The 21,463-nt window shown below is 49.0% G+C and overlaps 1 protein-coding gene across 1 annotated transcript; it reads left to right on the forward strand.

The window, feature by feature from the left end:
• The first annotated feature begins 15,830 nt into the window (after nucleotides 1-15,830).
• On the forward strand, nucleotides 15,831-20,751 carry LOC121273148 (hepatic lectin-like). Its single transcript, XM_041180108.1, has 4 exons — nucleotides 15,831-15,837; nucleotides 16,502-16,644; nucleotides 18,808-18,914; nucleotides 20,080-20,751. Exons 1-4 carry the CDS (start codon nucleotides 15,831-15,833, stop codon nucleotides 20,252-20,254), a joined length of 432 nt encoding a protein of 143 aa, XP_041036042.1. The 3' UTR covers nucleotides 20,255-20,751.
• The last annotated feature ends 712 nt before the right edge of the window (nucleotides 20,752-21,463 follow it).

Consider the following 21,463-nt stretch of genomic DNA (forward strand, 5'->3'; position numbering starts at 1 on the left):
CACACCCCTCACTGTAACACACTGATATATCCCATACCCCTCACTGTAACACTCTGATTTATCCCACACCCCTCACTGAAACACTCTAATGTATCCCACACCCCTCACTGTAACACTCTGATATATACCTCTCCCCTCACTGTAACACTCTGTTGTATCCCACACCCCTCACTGTAACACTCTGATTTATCCCACACCCCTCACTGTAACACTCTGATATATCCCACTACCCTCACTGTAACACTCTGATATATCCTACACACCTCATTGTAACACTCTGATAAATCCCACACCCCTCACTGTAACACTCTGATATATACCACACCCCTCACTGTAACACTCTGATATACCCCACACCCCTCACTGTAACACTCTGATATATCAAACACCCCTCACTGTAACACTATGATATATCCCATACCCCTCACTGTAACACTCTGATATATCCCACACCCCTCACTGTAACACTCTGATATACCCCACACCACTCACTGTAACACTCTGATATATCCCACACCCCTCACTGTAACACTCTGAAACAACCCACACCCCTCACTGTAACACTCTAATATATCTCACACACCACTCACTGTAACACTCTGATATATCCCACACCCCTCACTGTAACACTCTGATATATCCCACACCCCTCACTGTAACACTCTGATATTCCCCACACTCCGCACTGTAACACTCTGATATACCACACCCCTCACTGTAACACTGATATACCCCACACCCATCACTGTAACACTGATATACCCCACACCCCTCACTGTAACACTCTGATATATCCCACACCCCTCACTGTAACACTCTGATATATACCACACCCCTCACTCTTACGCTCATATATATCCCACACTCCGCACTGTAACACTCTGATATATCCCACACCCCTCACTGTAACACTCTGATATATCCCACACCCCTCACTGTAACACTCTAATATATCCCAACCCCTCGCTGTAACACACTAATATATCCCACACCCCTCACTGTAACACTCTGATATATCCCACACCCTCACTGTAACACTCTGATATATCCCACACCCTCACTGTAACACTCTGATATATCCCACACTCCTCACTGTAACACTCTGATATATCCCACACCCCTCACTCTAACACTCTGATATATCCCACACCCCTCACTGTAACACTCTGATATATGCCACACCCCTCACAGTAACACTCTGATATATCCCACACCCTCACTGTAACACTCTGATATATCCCACACCCCTCACTGTAACACTCTGATATATCCCACACCCCTCACTGTAACACTCTGATATATCCCACACCCCTCACTGTAACACTCTGATATATCCCACACCCCTCACTGTAACACTCTGATATATCCCACACCCCTCACTGTAACACTCTGTTATATACCACATGTACCCCTCACTGTAACACTCTGATATACCCCACACCCTGACTATAACAATCTGATATACCCCACACGCCTCACTGTTACACTCTGATATATCCCACACCCCTCACTGTAATACTCTGATAAATCCCACACCACCCGTAGTAACTCTCTGGTATATCCCACACTCCTCACTGGAAAACTGTGATATATCCCACACCCCTCACTGTAATACTCTGATAAATCCCACACCACTCACAGTAACTCTCTGGTATATCCCACACACCTCACTGGAAAACTGTGATATATCCCACACACCTCACTGTAACATTCTGATATACCCCACACCACTCACTGTTACATTCTGATATATCCCACACCCCTCACTGTAACACTCTGATATATCCCACACCCCTCAGTGTAACACTCTGATATATCCTACACCCCTCACTGTAACACTCTAATATATCCCGCCGCCCTCACTGTAATACTCTGATATATCTCACACCCCTCACTGTTACACTCTGATATATCCCACACCCCTCACTGTAACACTCTGATATATCCCATACCCCTCACTGTAACACTCTGATATATCCCACACCCCTCACTGTAACACTCTGATATATCCCACACCCCTCACTGTAACACTCTGATATATCCCACACCCCTCACTGTAACACTCTGATATACCCCACACCCCTCACTGTAACACTCTGATATATCCCACACCCCTCACTGTAACACTCTGATATACCCCACACCCCTCACTGTAACACTCTGATATATCCCACACCCCTCACTGTAACACTCTGATATATCCCACACCCCTCACTGTAACACTCTGATATATCCCACACCCCTCACTGTAACACTCTGATATATCCCACACCCCTCACTGTAACACTCTGATATACACCATATCCTCACTGTTACACTCGGATATATCCCACACCCTTCACTGTAACACTCTGATATATCCCACACCCCTCACTGTAACACTCTGATATATCCCACACCCCTCAATGTAACACTGTGACATATCCCACACCCTTCACTGTAACACTCTGATATATCCCACACCCCTCACTGTAACACTCTGAAATACCCCACACCCCTCACTGAAACACTCTGACATATCCCACACCCCTCACTCTAACACTCTGATATATCCCACACCACTCACTGTAACACTCTGATATATCCCACACCCATCACTGTAACACTCTGATATATCCCACACCCTCACTGTAACTCTCTGATATATCCCACACCGCTCAACATAACACACTGATATATCCCACACCCCTCACTCTAACATTCTGATCTATCCCACACAATTCATTTTAAGACTCTGATATATCCCACACCCTCACTATAACACTCTGATAGAACCCACACCCTTCACTGTAACTCTCTAATATGTACCACACCCCTCACTATAATGCACTGATATATCCCACACCCCACACTTTAACAATCTGATATATCCCACACACCTCACTACAACATGCTGATGTATCCCACACCATTCACCGTAACACTCTGATATATCCCACACCCCTCACTGTAACACTCTGATATATCCCACACCCCTCAATGTAACACTCTGATATATCCCACACCCCTCACTGTAACACTCTGATATATCCCACACCCCTCACTGTAACACTCTGATATATCCCACACCCCTCACTGTAACACTCTGATATATCCCACACCTCTCACTGTAACACTCTGATATATCCCACACCCCTCACTGTAACACTCTGATATATCCCACACCCCTCACTGTAACACTCTGATATATCCAACAACCTTCACAGTAACACTCTGATATATTCCACACCCCTCACTGTAACACTATGATATATCCCACACCCCTCACTCTGACCCTCTGATATATCCCACACCCCTCACTGTAACACTCTGATATATCTCACACCCCTCACTCTAACACTCTTATATATTCCACACACCTCACTGTAACACTCCGATCTATCCCACAACCATCACTGTAACTCACTGATATATCCCACACCCCTCAGTGTTACACTCTGATATATCACCACCCCTCACTGTAACACTCTGATATACCCCGCACCCCCTCACTGTAACACTCTGATATATGCCACACCACTCACTGTAATACTCTGATATATCCCACACCACTCACTGTAACACTCTGATATCCCACACCCCTCACTGTAACACTCTGACATAACCTACATCCCTAACTGTAACTCTCTGATATATCCCACACCCCTCACTGAAACACTCTGATATATCCCACAACCCTCAGTGTAACACTATGATATATCCCGCACCCCTCACTGTAATACTCTGATATATCTCACACCCCTCACTGTTACACTCTGATATATCCCACACCCCTCACTGTAACACTCTGATATATCCCATACCCCTCACTCTAACACTCTGATATATCCCACACCCTCACTGTAACACTCGGATATAACTCACACCCCTCACTGTAACTCTCTGATATATCCCACACGCCTCAACATAACACACTGATATATCCCACACCGCTCACGGTAGCACTTAGATATATCCCGCACCCTTCACTGTAACACTCTGATATATCCCATACCCATCAATGTAACACTCTGATTTATCCCACACACCTCACTGTAATACTCTGATATACCCACACCCCTCACTGTAACACTGGATATTCCACACCCCTCACTGTAACACTCTGATATATCACACACTTCTCACTGTAACCCTCTGATATATCCCACACCCCTCAGTATAACACTCTGATTTGTCACACAACCCTCACTGTAAAATACTGTTATATCCCACACCCCTCACTGAACACTCTGATATATCCCACACCCCTCACTGTAACTCTTATACAACCCACAACCCTCACTGTAACACTCTGATATACCCCACACCGCTCACTGTAACACTCTGATATATCCCACAACCCTCACTGTAACACTCTGATATATCCCACTCCCCTCACTGTAACACTCTGTTGTATCCCACACCCCTCACTGTAACACTCAGATTTATCCCACACCCCTCACTGTGACACTCTGATATATCCCACTACCCTCACTTTAACACTATGATATATATCACATGCCTCATTTTAATACTCTGATAAATCCCACACCCCTCACTGTAACACTCTGATATATCCCACACCCTTCACTGTAATACTCTGAAATATCCCGCACCCCTCAGTGTAACACTCTAATATATCTCACACCACTCATTGTAACTCTCTGATATATCCCACACCCCTCACTCTAACACTCTAATAAATCCCACACCCCTCACTGTAACACTCTGATGTACCCCACACGCATCACTGTAACACTCTAATATGTCCCACACCCCTCACTGTAACACTCGGATATACCTCACACTCCTCACTGTAACACTCTGATTTATCCCACAACCCTCACTTTAACACTCTAATAGATCCCACACCCCTCATTGTAACACTCTGATATATACCACCCTCCTCACTCTAACACTCTGATATATCCCAAGCCCTTCACTGTAACACTCTGATATATCCCACACCCCTCACTGTAACACTCTGAATATCCCACACCCCACACTCTAACTCTCTGATATATCCCACACCCCTCACTGTAACACACTAATATATCCCACACCCCTCACAGTAACACTCTGATATATCCCTAACCCTCACTGTAACACTATGATATAAACAACACCCCTCACTGTAACTCACTGATACATCCCACCCCTCTCACCATAACACACATATATCCCACACCCCTCACTCTAACATTCTGATATATCCCACACCCTTCATTGTAACACTCTGATATATGCCACACCTTTCACTGTAACACTGTGATATATCCCACACCCCTCACTTTAACACTCCGATATATCCCATACCCTCACTGTAACACTCTGATATATCCCACAACCCTCACTGTTAAACTCTGATATATCCCACACCCCTCACTGTAATACTCTGATAAATCCCACACCACTCACAGTAACTCTCTGGTATATCCCACACCCCTCACTGGAAAACTGTGATATATCCCACACACCTTACTGTAACATTCTGATATATCCCACACCCCTCACTGTAACACTCTGATATATCCCACACCCCTCACTGTAACACTCTGATATATCCCACACCCCTCACTGTAACACTCTGATATATCCCACACCCCTCAGTGTAACACTCTGATATATCCCACACCCCTCACTGTAACACTCTAATATATCCCGCCGCCCTCACTGTAATACACTGATATATCTCACACCCCTCACTGTTACACTCTGATATATCCCACACCCCTCACTGTAACACTCTGATATATCCCATACCCCTCACTCTAACACTCTGATATATCTCACACCCCTCATTGTTACACTCTGATATATCCCACAACCCTCAATGTAACGCTCTGATATATCCCACACCCCTCACTGTAACACTCTGATATATCTCACACCCCTCACTCTAAAACTCTGATGTTTCCCACCCCCCTCACTGTAACACTCTGATATATCCCACACCCCTCAATGTAACACACTGAAATATCCCACATCCCTCACTGTAACACTCTGATATATCCCACACCACTCACTGTAACACTGTGATATTTCCCACACCCCTCACTGTAACACTCTGATATAACCCACACCCCTCACTCTAACTCTCTGATATGTCCCACACCCGTCACCATAACACATTCATATATCCCACACCCCTCTCTCTAACATTCTGATGTATCCCACACCCGTCACAATAACACTCTGATATATCCCACATCCCTCACTGTATCACTCTGATATTTCCAACACCCCTCACTACAACACACTGATGTATCCCACACCCTTCACTGTAACACTCTGATATATCCCACACCACTCACTGTAACACTTAGATATATCCCGCACCCCTCACTGTAACACTCTGATATATCCCACACCCCTCACTGTAACACTCTGATTTATCCCACACCCCTCACTTAATACTCTGATATATCCCACACTCCTCACTGTAACACTCTGAAATACCCCACACCCCTCACTGAAACACTCTGACATATCCCACACCCCTCACTCTAACACTCTGATATATCCCACACCACTCACTGTCACACTCTGATATAACCCGCATCCCACACTGTAACACTGATATATCCCACATCCCCTCACTGTAACACTCTGATAAATCCCACACCCATCCTGTAACACTCTCATATAGCCCACACCCTCACGGTAACTCTCTGATATATCCCACACCGCTCACCATAACACACTGATATAATCCCACACGCCCTCACTCGTAACACTCTGATATATCCCACACCCTTCACTGTAAGACTCTGGTATATCCCACACCCTCACTAGTAAAAACTCTGATAGAACCCACACCATCTCTCGTGTAACTCTCTAAGATGTATCAACACCCCTCAATGTAAAATGCTCTGATATGACCCCACAACCCCTACAGCTGTAACAATCCGGATATATCCCACACACCTCACTGTACAACATCTGGATGTATCCACACATTCCTCCTGTACACTTCTGATATATCCCACACCCCTCACTGTAACACTCTGATATATCCCACACCCCTCAATGTATTACTCTGATAAATCCCACACCCCTCACTGTAACACTCTGATATACCACAGACCCCTCACTGTAACACTCTGATATACCCCACACCCCTCATTGTAACACTCTGATATGTACCACACCGCACAATGTAACACTCTGATAGATGCCACACCCCTCACTGTAACAATCTGATATATCCCACACCCCTCACTGTAACACACTGATATACCCCACACCCCTCACTGAAACACTCTGATATATCCCACACCCCTCACTGAAACACTCTAATGTATCCCACACCCCTCACTGTAACACTCTGATATTTACCACTCCCCTCACTGTAACACTCTGATATATCCCACACCCCTATCTGTAACACGCTGATATATACCACACCCCTCACTGTAACACTCTGTTGTATCCCACACCCCTCACTGTAACACTCAGATTTATCCCACACCCCTCACTGTGACACTCCGATATATCCCACTACCCTCACTTTAACACTCTGATATATATCACACGCCTCATTTTAATACTCTGATATATCCCACACCCCTCACTGTTACACTCTGATATATCCCACACCCCTCACTGTAACAATATGATATATCCCACACCCCTCACTGTAACACTCTGATATATCCCACACCCCTCACTGTAACACTCTGATATGCCCCACGCCACTCACTGTAACATTCTGATATATCCCACACCCTTCACTGTAATACTCTGAAATATCCCGCACCCCTCAGTGTAACACTCTAATATATCTCACACCCCTCATTGTAACTCTCTGATATATCCCACACCCCTCACTCTAACACTCTAATAAATCCCACTCCCCTCACTGTAACACTCTGATGTACCCCACACGCATCACTGTAACACTCTAATATTTCCCACACCCCTCACTGTAACACTCGGATATACCTCACACTCCTCACTGTAACACTCTGATTTATCCCACACCCCTCACTTTAACACTCTAATAGATCCCACACCCCTCATTGTAACACTCTGATATATACCACCCTCCTCACTCTAACACTCTGATATATCCCAAGCCCTTCACTGTAACACTCTGATATATCCCACACCCCTCACTGTAACACTCTGAATATCCCACACCCCACACTCTAACTCTCTGATATATCCCACACCCCTCACTGTAACACACTAATATATCCCACACCCCTCACAGTAACACTCTGATATATCCCTAACCCTCACTGTAACACTATGATATAAACAACACCCCTCACTGTAACTCACTGATACATCCCACCCCTCTCACCATAACACACATATATCCCACACCCCTCACTCTAACATTCTGATATATCCCACACCCTTCATTGTAACACTCTGATATATGCCACACCTTTCACTGTAACACTGTGATATATCCCACACCCCTCACTTTAACACTCCGATATATCCCATACCCTCACTGTAACACTCTGATATATCCCACAACCCTCACTGTTACACTCTGATATATCCCACACCCCTCACTGTAATACTCTGATAAATCCCACACCACTCACAGTAACTCTCTGGTATATCCCACACAGCTCACTGGAAAACTGTGATATATCCCACACACCTCACTGTAACATTCTGATATACCCCACACCACTCACTGTTACATTCTGATATATCCCACACCCCTCACTGTAACACTCTGATATATCCCACACCCCTCAGTGTAACACTCTGATATATCCCACACACCTCACTGTAACACTCTAATATATCCCGCCGCCCTCACTGTAATACTCTGATATATCTCACACCCCTCACTGTTACACTCTGATATATCCCACACCCCTCACTGTAACACTCTGATATATCCCATACCCCTCACTCTAACACTCTGATATATCTCACACCCCTCATTGTTACACTCTGATATATCCCACAACCCTCAATGTAACGCTCTGATATATCCCACACCCCTCACTGTAACACTCTGATATATCTCACACCCCTCACTCTAAAACTCTGATGTTTCCCACACCCCTCACTGTAACACTCTGATATATCCCACACCACTCACTGTAACACTGTGATATTTCCCACACCCCTCACTGTAACACTCTGATATAACCCACACCCCTCAATGTAACTCTCTGATATGTCCCACACCCGTCACCATAACACATTCATATATCCCACACCCCTCTCTCTAACATTCTGATATATCCCACACCCGTCACAATAACACTCTGATATATCCCACAACCCTCACTGTATCACTCTGATATTTCCAACACCCCTCACTACAACACACTGATGTATCCCACACCCTTCACTGTAACACTCTGATATATCCCACACCACTCACTGTAACACTTAGATATATCCCGCACCCCTCACTGTAACACTCTGATATATCCCATACCCCTCACTGTAACACTCTGATTTATCCCACACCCCTCACTTAATACTCTGATATATCCCACACCCCTCACTGTAACACTCTGAAATACCCCACAGCCCTCACTGAAACACTCTGACATATCCCACACCCCTCACTCTAACACTCTGATATATCCCACACCACTCACTGTAACACTCTGATGTAACCCGCATCCCACACTGTAACACTGATATATCCCACACCCCTCACTGTAACACTCTGATATATCCCACACCCATCACTGTAACACTCTCATATAGCCCACACCCTCACTGTAACTCTCTGATATATCCCACACCGCTCACCATAACACACTGATATATCCCACACCCCTCACTCTAACATTCTGATCTATCCCACACCCCTCACTGTAACACTCTGATATATCCCACACACCTCACTATAACACTCTGATAGAACCCACTCCCTTCACTGTAACTCTCTAATATGTACCACACCCCTCACTATAATGCACTGATATGTCCCACACCCCACACTTTAACAATCTGATATATCCCACACACCTCACTACAACATGCTGATGTATCCCACACCATTCACCGTAACACTCTGATATATCCCACACCCCTCAATGTAACACTCTGATATATCCCACACCCCTCACTGAAACATTCTGATATATCCCACACCCCTCACTGTAACACTCTGATATATCCCACACCACTCTCTGTAACACTCTGATATATCCCAGCCACCTCACAGTAACATTCTCATATATCCCACACCCCTCACTATAACACTCTGCTATATCTGACACTCCTCACTGTAACACCCTGATATATCACACCCCCTCACTGTAACACACTGATATAACCCACACCCCTCACTGTAACACATTGATTTATCCCACACCCCTCATTGCAACACTCTGTTATATCCCACACCCAACACTGTAACACTCTGATATAGCCCACACCCTCACTGTAACTCTCTGATATATCCCACACCCCTCAATGTAACACTCTGTTATATCCCACACCCTCACTGTAACACTCTGATATAACCTACACCCCTCACTGTAACTCTCTGATATATCCCACACCCCTCACCATAACACACTGATATATCCCAAACCCCTCACTGTAACACTCTGATATATCCCATACCGCTCACTGTAACACTCTGATTTATCGCACACCCCTCACTGTAATACTCTGATTTATCCCACACTCCTCACTTTAACACTCTAATAGATCCCACACCCCTCACTATAAAACGCTTATATATCCCGCAACACTCACTGTAACACTCTGATATATCCCACACCGCTTACTGTAACACTCTGATATATCCCACACCCCTCACTGTTACACTTATATATCCCACACCCCTCACTCTAACACTGTGATATTTCCCACACCCCTCACTTTAACACTCTGATATACCCCACACCCCTCACTGTAACACCCTGATATATCCCACACCCCTCACTCTAACACTCTGATATATCCCACACCCCTCACTCTAACAATCATATATCCCACACCTCTCACTGTAACACTCTGATATATCCCACACCCCCCACTGTAACACTCTGATATATCCCACACCCCTCAATGTATTACTCTGATAAATCCCACACCCCTCACTGTAACATTCTGATATACCACAGACCCCTCACTGTAACACTCTGATATATCCCACACACCTCATTGTAACACTCTGATATATCCCACACCCCTCACTGTAACACTCTGAAATACCCCACACCCCTCACTGAAACATTCTGATATATCCCACACCCCTCACTGTAACACTCTGATATATCCCACACCCCTCACTGTAACACTCTGATTTATCCCACACCCCTCACTGTAATACTCTGATATATCCCACACCCCTCACTGTAACACTCTGAAATACCCCACACCCCTCACTGAAACATTCTGATATATCCCACACCCCTCACTGTAACACTCTGATATATCCCACACCCCTCACTGTAACACTCTGATATATCCCACACCCTCACTGTAACACTCTGATATAACCTACACCCCTCACTGTAACTCTCTGATATATCCCACACCCCTCACCATAACACACTGATATATCCCAAACCCCTCACTGTAACACTCTGATATATCCCATACAGCTCACTGTAACACTCTGATTTATCCCACACCCCTCACTGTAATACTCTGATTTATCCCACACTCCTCACTTTAACACTCTAATAGATCCCACACCCCTCACTATAAAACGCTTATATATCCCGCAACCCTCACTGTAACACTCTGATATATCCCACACCGCTTACTGTAACACTCTGATATATCCCACACCCCTCACTGTTACACTTATATATCCCACACCCCTCACTCTAACACTGTGATATTTCCCACACCCCTCACTTTAACACTCTGATATACCCCACACCCCTCACTGTAACACCCTGATATATCCCACACCCCTCACTCTAACACTCTGATATATCCCACACCCCTCACTCTAACAATCATATATCCCACACCCCTCACTGTAACACTCTGATATATCCCCACCCCTCACTGTAACACTGATATATCCTACACCCCTCCTTGTAACACTCTGATATATCCCACTCCTCTCATTGTAACACTCTGATATATCCCACACCCCTCACTGTAACACTCTGATATATCCCACACCCCTCACTGTAACACTCTGATATATCCCACACCCCTCACTCTAACACTGTGATATTTCCCACACCCCTCACTTTAACACTCTGATATACCCCACACCCCTCCCTGTAACACGCTGATATATCCCACACCCCTCACTCTAACACTCTGATATATCCCACACCCCTCACTCTAACAATCATATATCCCACACCCCTCACTGTAACACTCTGATATATCCTACACCCCTCACTGTAACACTGATATATCCTACACCCCTCACTGTAACACTCTGATATATCCCACACCCCTCATTGTAACACTCTTATATATCCCACACCCTTCACTGTAATACTCTGATATATCCCACACCCCTCACTGTAACACTCTGATATATCCCACACTCCTCACCGTAACACTCTGATATATCCCACTTCCTTCATCGCTCAGTCACTTCAGCTCTGTCGTGACATAGACAGGTGGGTGGAGTAGGCAGACGAAGTTTAATGCGGAGAAGTGTGAAGTGATTGATTTTGGTCAGAGGAACCTGTAGAAATGATGTAGAATAAGGGTGGTTCAGGAGAAGAGGGAGCTGGGTGTATATGCAAATAAGTCATTGAAGGTGGCAGGACAGGTGGTGGGAGCAGTTGATAAAGCAGATAGTATCTTGGGCTTTATTAACAGGGACATTGAGCACAGGAGCAGAGAGGTTATGCTGAATTTATATAAGACTCTGGTTAGACCTCAGCTGGAGTAATGTGTACAGCTCTGAGCCACATTATAGGAAGGATGTGAACACATTGGAGAGAGAGCGCAGGAGAGGTTTAGACGGATCGTTCTGGGGAGGAGAAGCTTCAGTTCCAAGGAGAGACGGGAGTGGTTGGGACTGTTCTCCTTGGAGAGAAGGAGGCTGAGAGGGGATTTGATGGAGACGTTCAGAATCAAGAGGGGGCTGGACAGAGGAGACGGGGAGAAGCTGTTCTCACTGGGCCCAGAGGACACAGATTTTTAAGCGATTTGCGAAAGAATCAAATGCGATGTGAGAGAAAACGTTTTGACACGCCGAGTGGTTCGGGTCTGGGATGTGCTGCCTGGTCGTGTGGGGGAGGCAGGTTCAATCGAGGCATTCAAGGGGGCATTGGATGGTTATTTGAACCGATATAATGTGCAGGGGGACAGGGGGGAAAAGGCAGGGCGATGACAGTGGGTACTAACGCTCATTCGGAGAGACAGTGTAGACATGATGGGCCAAATGGCCTCCTTCTGTGTGGTTCTGTGACCCTGTGGTTCTGTGACCCTGTGATTCTCTCAGTCCTACAGATGGACAAGGACATGACGGGGCTGAACGGAAAGATCCGGAATATGTCCGAGACCCTTGAACAGATGCTCAGGGACCGAAGATCCTTCTGCAACGTCCTCCGAAACTGCTCGGGTGAGTTGGTGCTGACGGCCGCCACCCCCTCCCCCACTCTCCCATCCTCCCACGCTCTGTCCCGGTGGGATCGCCCCCACCCCCTAAATCCCCACCCCCACCCCTGTCTCCCCACCCCCACCCCCTGTCTCACCATACCCACCCCCTAAATCCCCACCCCCACCCCTGTCTCCCCACCCCCACCCCCTGTCTCCCCACACCCACCCCCTAAATCCCCACCCCCACCCCTGTCTCCCCACCCCCACCCCCTGTCTCCCCACACCCACCCCCTAACTCCCCACCCCCACCCCTGTCTCCCCGCCCCCACCCCCTGTCTCCCCACACCCACCCCCTAAATCCCCACCCCCACCCCTGTCTCCCCACACCCGCCCCCTGTCTCCCCACCCCCAACCCCTAAATCCCCACCCCCACCCCTGTCTCCCCGCCCCCACCCCCTGTCTCCCCACACCCACCCCCTGTCTCCCCACACCCACCCCCTGTCTCCTCACCCCCACCCCCTAAATCCCCACCCCCACCCCTGTCTCCTCACCCCTACCCCCACCCCCTGTCTCCCCACCCCCACCCCTGTCTCCTCACCCCACCCCATCTCCCCACCCCCACCCCTGTCTCCCCACACCCACCCCCTGTCTCCTCACCCCCACCCCCTAAATCCCCACCCCCACCCCTGTCTCCCCACCCCCACCCCTGTCTCCCCACACTCACCATCTGTCTCCCCACCCTCTGTCTCCCCACCCCCTGTCTCCCCACACCCACCCCCACCCCCACCCCGTTTCCCCAACCCCACCCCCACCCCCACCCCCTGTCTCCCCAACCCCAACCCCTGTCTCCCCAACCCCACCCCCACCCCCACCCCCTGTCTCCCCAACCCCAACCCCTGTCTCCCCAACCCCAGCCCCACCCCCACCCCCTGTCTCCCCAACCCCAACCCCTGTCTCCCCAACCCCACCCCCACCCCCTGTCTCCCCAACCCCAACCCCTTTCTCCCCACCCCCACCCCCTGTCTCCCCACCCCCACCCCCTTTCTCCCCACCCCCACCCCCTGTCTCCCCACCCCCACCCCCACCCCCAACACCTGTCTCCCCGCTCTCACCCCATGTCTCCCCACCCGCACCCCCACCCCCACCCCCACCCCCTGTCTCCCCACCCCCACCCCTGTCTCCCCACCCCCACCCCCACCCCCTGTCTCCCCACCCCCACCCTCTGTCTCCCCGCCCACACTCCCTGTCTCCCCACCCACACTCCCTGTCTCCCCACCCACACTCCCTGTCTCCCCGCCCACACTCCCTGTCTCCCCACCCCCAACCCTGTCTCCCCACCCACACCCCCACACCCTGTCTCTCCACCCCCACCCCCTGTCTCCCCACCCCCACCCACTGTCTCCCCACCCCCACCCCCACCCCCATCCATTTCTCCCCGGCCCCACCACCACCCCCACCCCCTGTCTCCCCACCCCCACCCCCTGTCTCCCCACTCCCACCCCCACCCCCTGTCTCCCCACCCCCACCCCCACCCCCAACACCTGTCTCCCCGCTCTCACCCCATGTCTCCCCACCCGCACCCCCACCCCCACCCCCAACCCCTGTCTCCCCACCCCCACCCCTGTCTCCCCACCCCCACCCCCACCCCCTGTCTCCCCACCCCCACCCTCTGTCTCCCCACCCCCACCCCCTGTCTCCCAACCCCCACCCTCTGTCTCCCCACCCCCACCCCCTGTCTCCCCACCCCCACCCCCTGTCTCCCCACCCCCACCCCTGTCTCCCCACCCCCACCCCCACACCCTGTCTCCCCACCCCCACCCCCTGTCTCCCCACCCCCACCCCCTGTCTCCCCACTCCCACCCCCACCCCCTGTCTCCCCACCCCCACCCTCCGCATCCACCAGTCAAGGCCTCAATCTCCAAGCGGGGGAAGTCCGCACTATCCCGGCCTCTGCCTCCCGGAGTTTGGGACAGGAGAGGGGATGAATCGATCGGAGGGGTCTGTCCGACAGATTGAAGGGATTGGATAAGGTACAGGCGGGTGATCCAAACTCGAAGCCTGAGGACTACAGGCGAAACCACAGCGACCGGACCCGAGGTGTTGAAATCAATAAAGAGATTCGATTGGGTGGATGGAGAGAAACTATTTCCCCTGATCCGGTGGGTTGTGGGGGGAGCCGGGGAGGGAGAGTCGGGAACAAGGGGTAAGAAGGTTAAAATTGGAGCCAGGACGTTCAGGGGGGACATCAGGAAACACCTCTTCACACAAAGGGCAGCGGAAATCAGGAACTCTCCCCCCACCCAAACCCCGAAATAAACTGTGGGGGCCGGAGGTCAAAGGGAAACGTCAAAACTGAGATTGAGAGATTGTTGTTGGGGATGGAGGGTCACGGAACCGAGGGGGTTAAGGTACAGAGCAGATCCAATAGAATGGTGTAAAATACTCCAGAGGGGCTGAATGGCCACCTCCTGTTCTTGTGTAACATGCTCGAGAGGGGCTGAATGGCCTCCTCCTGTTCCTGTGTAACATGCTCGAGAGGGGCTGAATGGCCTCCTCCTGTTCCTGTGTAACATGCTCGAGTGAGGCTGAATGGATTTCCCATTTTCCTGTCCAACAGGCTCTAGAGGGGCTGAATGACCTCCTCCTGTTCCTGCCTAACAGGCTCAAGAGGGGCTGAATGTCCTCCTCATGTTCCTGTGTAACAGTCTCGATTGGGGCTGAATGGCCTCCTCCTGTTCCTGTGTAGCAGGCTCGAGAGGGGCTGAATGGCCTCCTCCTGTTCCCGTGTAACAGTCTCGAGAGGGGGTGAATGATTCCTCCTGTTCCTGTGTAAAAGGCTTGAGAGGGGCTGAATGGCCTCCTCCTGTTCCTGTGTAACAGGCTCGAGAGGGGCCGAATGGGCTTCTCCTGTTCCTGTGTCACAGGCTCGAGACGAGCTGAATGGCTTCCTCCTGTTCCTGTGTAACAGGCTCGAGTGGGGCTGAATGGTCTCTTCCTGTTCCTAATGTTTCGATGTATTTCTCTGAATTAAGTCTTTAAAATTCTGCAGAGTCTCTCTGTCCGAGCGGTTGGGAAGTTCATAATCAACATTGTTATAGATTCTCAACGGATACAGTAAACTGGAACTCGGCAAAACAACAATGTGAATCCCAAACTTCACACCTCATCATCATAAATACAGAACAGGAACAGGTGAGAATGACAGACGCATCTGTCAGAATGAGATGGACAGAGAATATCCCTCTACACTGTCCCCATCAAACACTCCCAGGACAGGTGCAGCACGGGGTTAGATACAGAGTAAAGCTCTCTCTACACTATCCCCATCAAACTCTCCCAGGACAGGTACAGCACGGGGTTAGATACAGAGTAAATCTCCCTCTACACTGTCCCCATCAAACTCTCCCAGGACAGGTACAGCACGGGGTTAGATACAGAGTAAATCTCCCTCTACACTGTCCCCATCAAACACTCCCAGGACAGGTACAGCACGGGGTTAGATACAGAGTAAAGCTCTCTCTACACTATCCCCATCAAACTCTCCCAGGACAGGTACAGCACGGGGTTAGATACAGAGTAAATCTCCCTCTACAGTGTCCCCATCAAACACTCCCAGGACAGGTACAGCACGGGTTTAGATACAGAGTAAATCTCCCTCTACACCGTCCCCATCAAACACTCCCAGGACAGGTACAGCACGGGGTTAGATACAGAGTAAATCTCCCTCTACACTGTCCCCATCAAACACTCCCAGGACAGGTACATCACGGCGTTAGATACAGAGTAAATCTCCCTCTACACTGTCCCCATCAAACACTCCCAGGACAGGTACAGCACGGGGTTAGATACAGAGTAAATCTCCCTCTACACAGTCCCCATCAAACACTCCCAGGACAGGTACAGCACGGGGTTAGATACAGAGTAAATCTCCCTCTACACTGTCCCCATCAAACACTCCCAGGACAGGTACAGCACGGGGTTAGATACAGAGTAAAGCTCCCTCTACACCGTCCCCATCAAACACTCCCAGGACAGGTACAGCACGGGGTTAGATACAGAGTAAATCTCCCTCTACACTGTCCCCATCAAACACTCCCAGGACAGGTACAGCACGGGGTTAGATACAGAGTAAATCTCCCTCTACACTGTCCCCATCAAACACTCCCAGGACAGGTACAGCACGGGGTTAGATACAGAGTAAATCTCCCTCTACACTGTCCCCATCAAACACTCCCAGGACAGGTACAGCACGGGGTTAGATACAGAGTAAATCTCCCTCTACACTGTCTCCATCAAACACTCCCAGGACAGGTACAGCACGGGGTTAGATACAGAGTAAATCTCCCTCTACACCGTCCCCATCAAACACTCCCAGGACAGGTACAGCACGGGGTTAGATACAGACTAAAGCTCCCTCTACACCGTCCCCATCAAACACTCCCAGGACAGGTACAGCACGGGGTTAGATACAGAGTAAAGCTTCCTCTACACTGTCCCCATCAATCACTCCCAGGACAGGTACAGCACGGGGTTAGATACAGAGTAAATCTCCCTCTACACCGTCCCCATCAAACACTCCCAGGACAGGTACAGCACGGGGTTAGATACAGAGTAAATCTCCCTCTACACCGTCCCCATCAAACACTCCCAGGACAGGTACAGCACGGGGTTAGATACAGAGTAAATCTCCCTCTACACCGTCCCCATCAAACACTCCCAGGACAGGTACAGCACGGGGTTAGATACAGAGTAAATCTCCCTCTACACCGTCCCCATCAAACACTCCCAGGACAGGTACAGCACGGGGTTAGATACAGAGTAAATCTCCCTCTACACCGTCCCCATCAAACACTCCCAGGACAGGTACAGCACGGGGTTAGATACAGACTAAAGCTCCCTCTATGCCACATGAACGATGGTTTCAGCAGTCGATGAGCTGAGACCGGGGAGGTACTGGGCGATGAGTTGGGAAGAGGCCGTCTTGGTGACGATGTGGATATGAGGTGGGAATCCCATCTCCAGGTTAAACACGACCCCAGGGTTGTGAACAGTCTGGTTTAGACTCAGGGAGTTCCCAGGATGGAGTCGGTAACTCAGGAATGGAGTTTGGAACAGAGACGGAAAACAACAGCTTCAGGCTTCCCGATATTTAATCAGAGGGAATGAGGGAGAATTTCCTGAGAAAGGGTTCGGTGTATTTTGGGTATCAGTTGTGTTTGTGTGTGTTTGTGTGTCAGTGTGAGTGTGTGTGTGTGTGTGTGTGTGTGTGTGTGTGAGAGAGTGTGTGTGTTTGTGTGTGTGTGAGTTAAGGCAGTCATAGTAACTGATCACATTCCATCATTGAATCTGCTGCAGAATTTCATAAAGAAATCTCTCGAGAACAATCCTGGGCATTACTGGATCGGACTAACAGATGGAGAGAGTGAAGGAAACTGGAAATGGGTGGATGGGACCCCAATGAGGTGAGTCCCAGCGTTGCATGGAGAGAAAGAGCAGGACAGGGGGATTAGATTAGGATTGATACAGGGCTATGGGGAGAGAGTGGAGCAGTGGGAGTAGTTTGGGATTGATACAGGGGTATGGGGAGAGAGCGGGACAGTGGGATTAGTTTGGGATTGATACAGGGCTATGGGGAGAGAGCGGCTCAGTGGGATTAGTTTGGGATTGATACAGGTCTATGGGGAGAGAGTGGGACAGGGGGATTAGTTTGGGATTTATACAGGGCTATGGGGAGAGAGTGGGACAGTGGGATTAGTTTGGGATTTATACAGGTCTATGGGGAGAGAGTGGGACAGTGGGATTAGTTTGGGATTGATACAGGGCTAGGGGGAGACAGCGGGACAGTGGGATTAGTTTGGGATTGATCAGGGCTATGGGGAGAGAGTGGAATAGTGGGATTAGTTTGGGATTGATACAGGGCTATGGGGAGAGAGCGGGAGAGTGGGATTAGTTTGGGGATTAATAGAGGGCTATGGGGAGAGAGTGCGACAGTGGGATTAGTTTGGTGATTGATACAGGGCTATGGGGAGAGAGCAGGGCAGTGGGATTAGTTTGGAGATTGATACAGGGCTTTGGGGAGAGAGTGGGATTAGTTTGGGATTTGTACAGGGCTATGGGGTGAGAGTGGGTCAGTGGGATTAGTTTGGGATTGATACAGGGCTATGGGGAGAGAGTGGGGCAGTGGGATTAGTTTGGGATTGATACAGGGCTATGGGGAGAGTGTGGGACAGTGGGATTAGTTTGGGATTGATACAGGGCTATGGGGAGAGAGTGGGGCAGTGGGATTAGTTTGGGATTGATACAGGGCTATGGGGAGAGTGTGGGACAGTGGGATTAGTTTGGGATTGATACAGGGCTATGGGGAGAGAGCCGGGACAGTGGGATTAGTTTGGGATTTGTACAGGGCTATGGGGAGAGAATGGGACAGTAGGATTATTTTGGGGATTGATACAGGGCTATCGGGAGAGTGTGGGACACTGGGATCAGTTTGGGATTGATACAGGGCTATGAGGAGAGAGGGGACAGTGCGATTAGTGGGGGATATGTACAGGGCTGTAGGAATCTTGTTGATTCTGTGCAGGAATGTGACGGATTTTTATCGGTATTTTTTATTTCCCCATTTCCCAGTTTTACTCAATGGTATGAGGGTGAACCGAATAATTGGAATGATAATGAAAACTGCACCATTATCAGAGCCAGCGGATGGAATGATTACAGTTGTTCTGATCGCTTCCGTTTCATCTGTGAGAAAAGGGCACTGCCCTGCGTCGAGGCAGCTGATATTGAGAAATATTGTTCCTGAAGAGAGACTGGGACACAGAACGAGAGTGTCAGGATTGTCCAAAGATCCCCAGCCCCTCCTCCCTTCCCCACAATCGCCAACTGCCCGAGGCCATGTCTGAAAGCTGAAAGTTCGCTTGTTCCCCTTTTCTCCCAGGTGGAGCCTCCTGCAGCGCCACTACTGGTGGGAGGCAGGAATGACAGCGTGACGGTTGACATTGCAAAACCCCATTCTAAATCCAGGCAGGAATCCGGCGACATGTAACAGGACAGAAGTCCTGCATTTCTCTAGCAACTTTAACTAATTCAGATGATCCCCAACCTGCTTTTGCAGCCAATGAAGCAACTCCTTACAGTGTTTTCATAGTTGTCATGTCAGAAACAAGGCTTTCAATTTGCGTGCAGTAAGCTCTCACTGGACTCAGGATTAAACTCGGTCACGTCGGAAATACCCTTTGGACTTTTTCTTCTCGGATTCTGTAAATCATGTGAACTCATTTCAATCTCCACGGTTCTTGTACTGTTACTATCCATAGTTGTAAAAGTTTCCTTTTTCTATCCTCCATTTCTGTGTCTGTGCATTTGTGTACATGTGTGTGTATGTGTGTGTGTGTATGTGTGTATACGTCTTTGTGTGTGTGTGTGTGTATGTATGCACTTTATTGTGAATGCTCCTCGCGTTAAGGCACAAAGCCTTAAGGCTTGTCTTTTTAACATTACTTGTCCTGTTCCCACTATTTTTCACTGAGGCCCTGTTTGATTCTGGCCCTTGATTTCTCTGACTATCACTTTTCTTATTCTGCTTTCTGTCTTTTGTTTTTTTCTTTGATTCCCCTTTCTCTGGCTCCTTGCCTAGGTTCCCATCCCCTTGCCATTTTAGTTTAAATCCTCCCCAACCACTCTAGCAAATGTTCCCCCTAGGACATCAGTCCCGGTCCTGCCCAGGTGTAACCCGTCCGGTCTGTGCTGGTCCAACCTACCCAAGAACTGGTCCCAATGCCCCAGGAATCTGAAACCCTCCCCTTCACACCATTTCTGCAACCACGTATTCATCTGATATATCCTGCTATCTCTACACTGACTGGCATGTAGCACTGGTAGTAATCCTGAGGTCACTACTTTTAAGGTCCTACTTTTTAAACTTCCTCCCTAACTCCCTATATTCTGCTTTTAGGATCTCATCCCTTTTTTCACCGATGTCGCTTGTACCAATGTGCACCACGAACACTGG

The sequence above is a fragment of the Carcharodon carcharias genome, chromosome 40 (assembly GCF_017639515.1).
Source record: "Carcharodon carcharias isolate sCarCar2 chromosome 40, sCarCar2.pri, whole genome shotgun sequence".
In the NCBI taxonomy this organism is placed as follows: domain Eukaryota; kingdom Metazoa; phylum Chordata; class Chondrichthyes; order Lamniformes; family Lamnidae; genus Carcharodon; species Carcharodon carcharias.

Coding starts and splice junctions, on each gene's coding strand:
- LOC121273148 (XM_041180108.1), top strand. Junction 16,645..18,807: donor TAAATACAGAACAGGAACAG/GTGAGAATGACA, acceptor AATCTGCTGCAG/AATTTCATAAAGAAATCTCT. Junction 18,915..20,079: donor GTGGATGGGACCCCAATGAG/GTGAGTCCCAGC, acceptor CCCATTTCCCAG/TTTTACTCAATGGTATGAGG.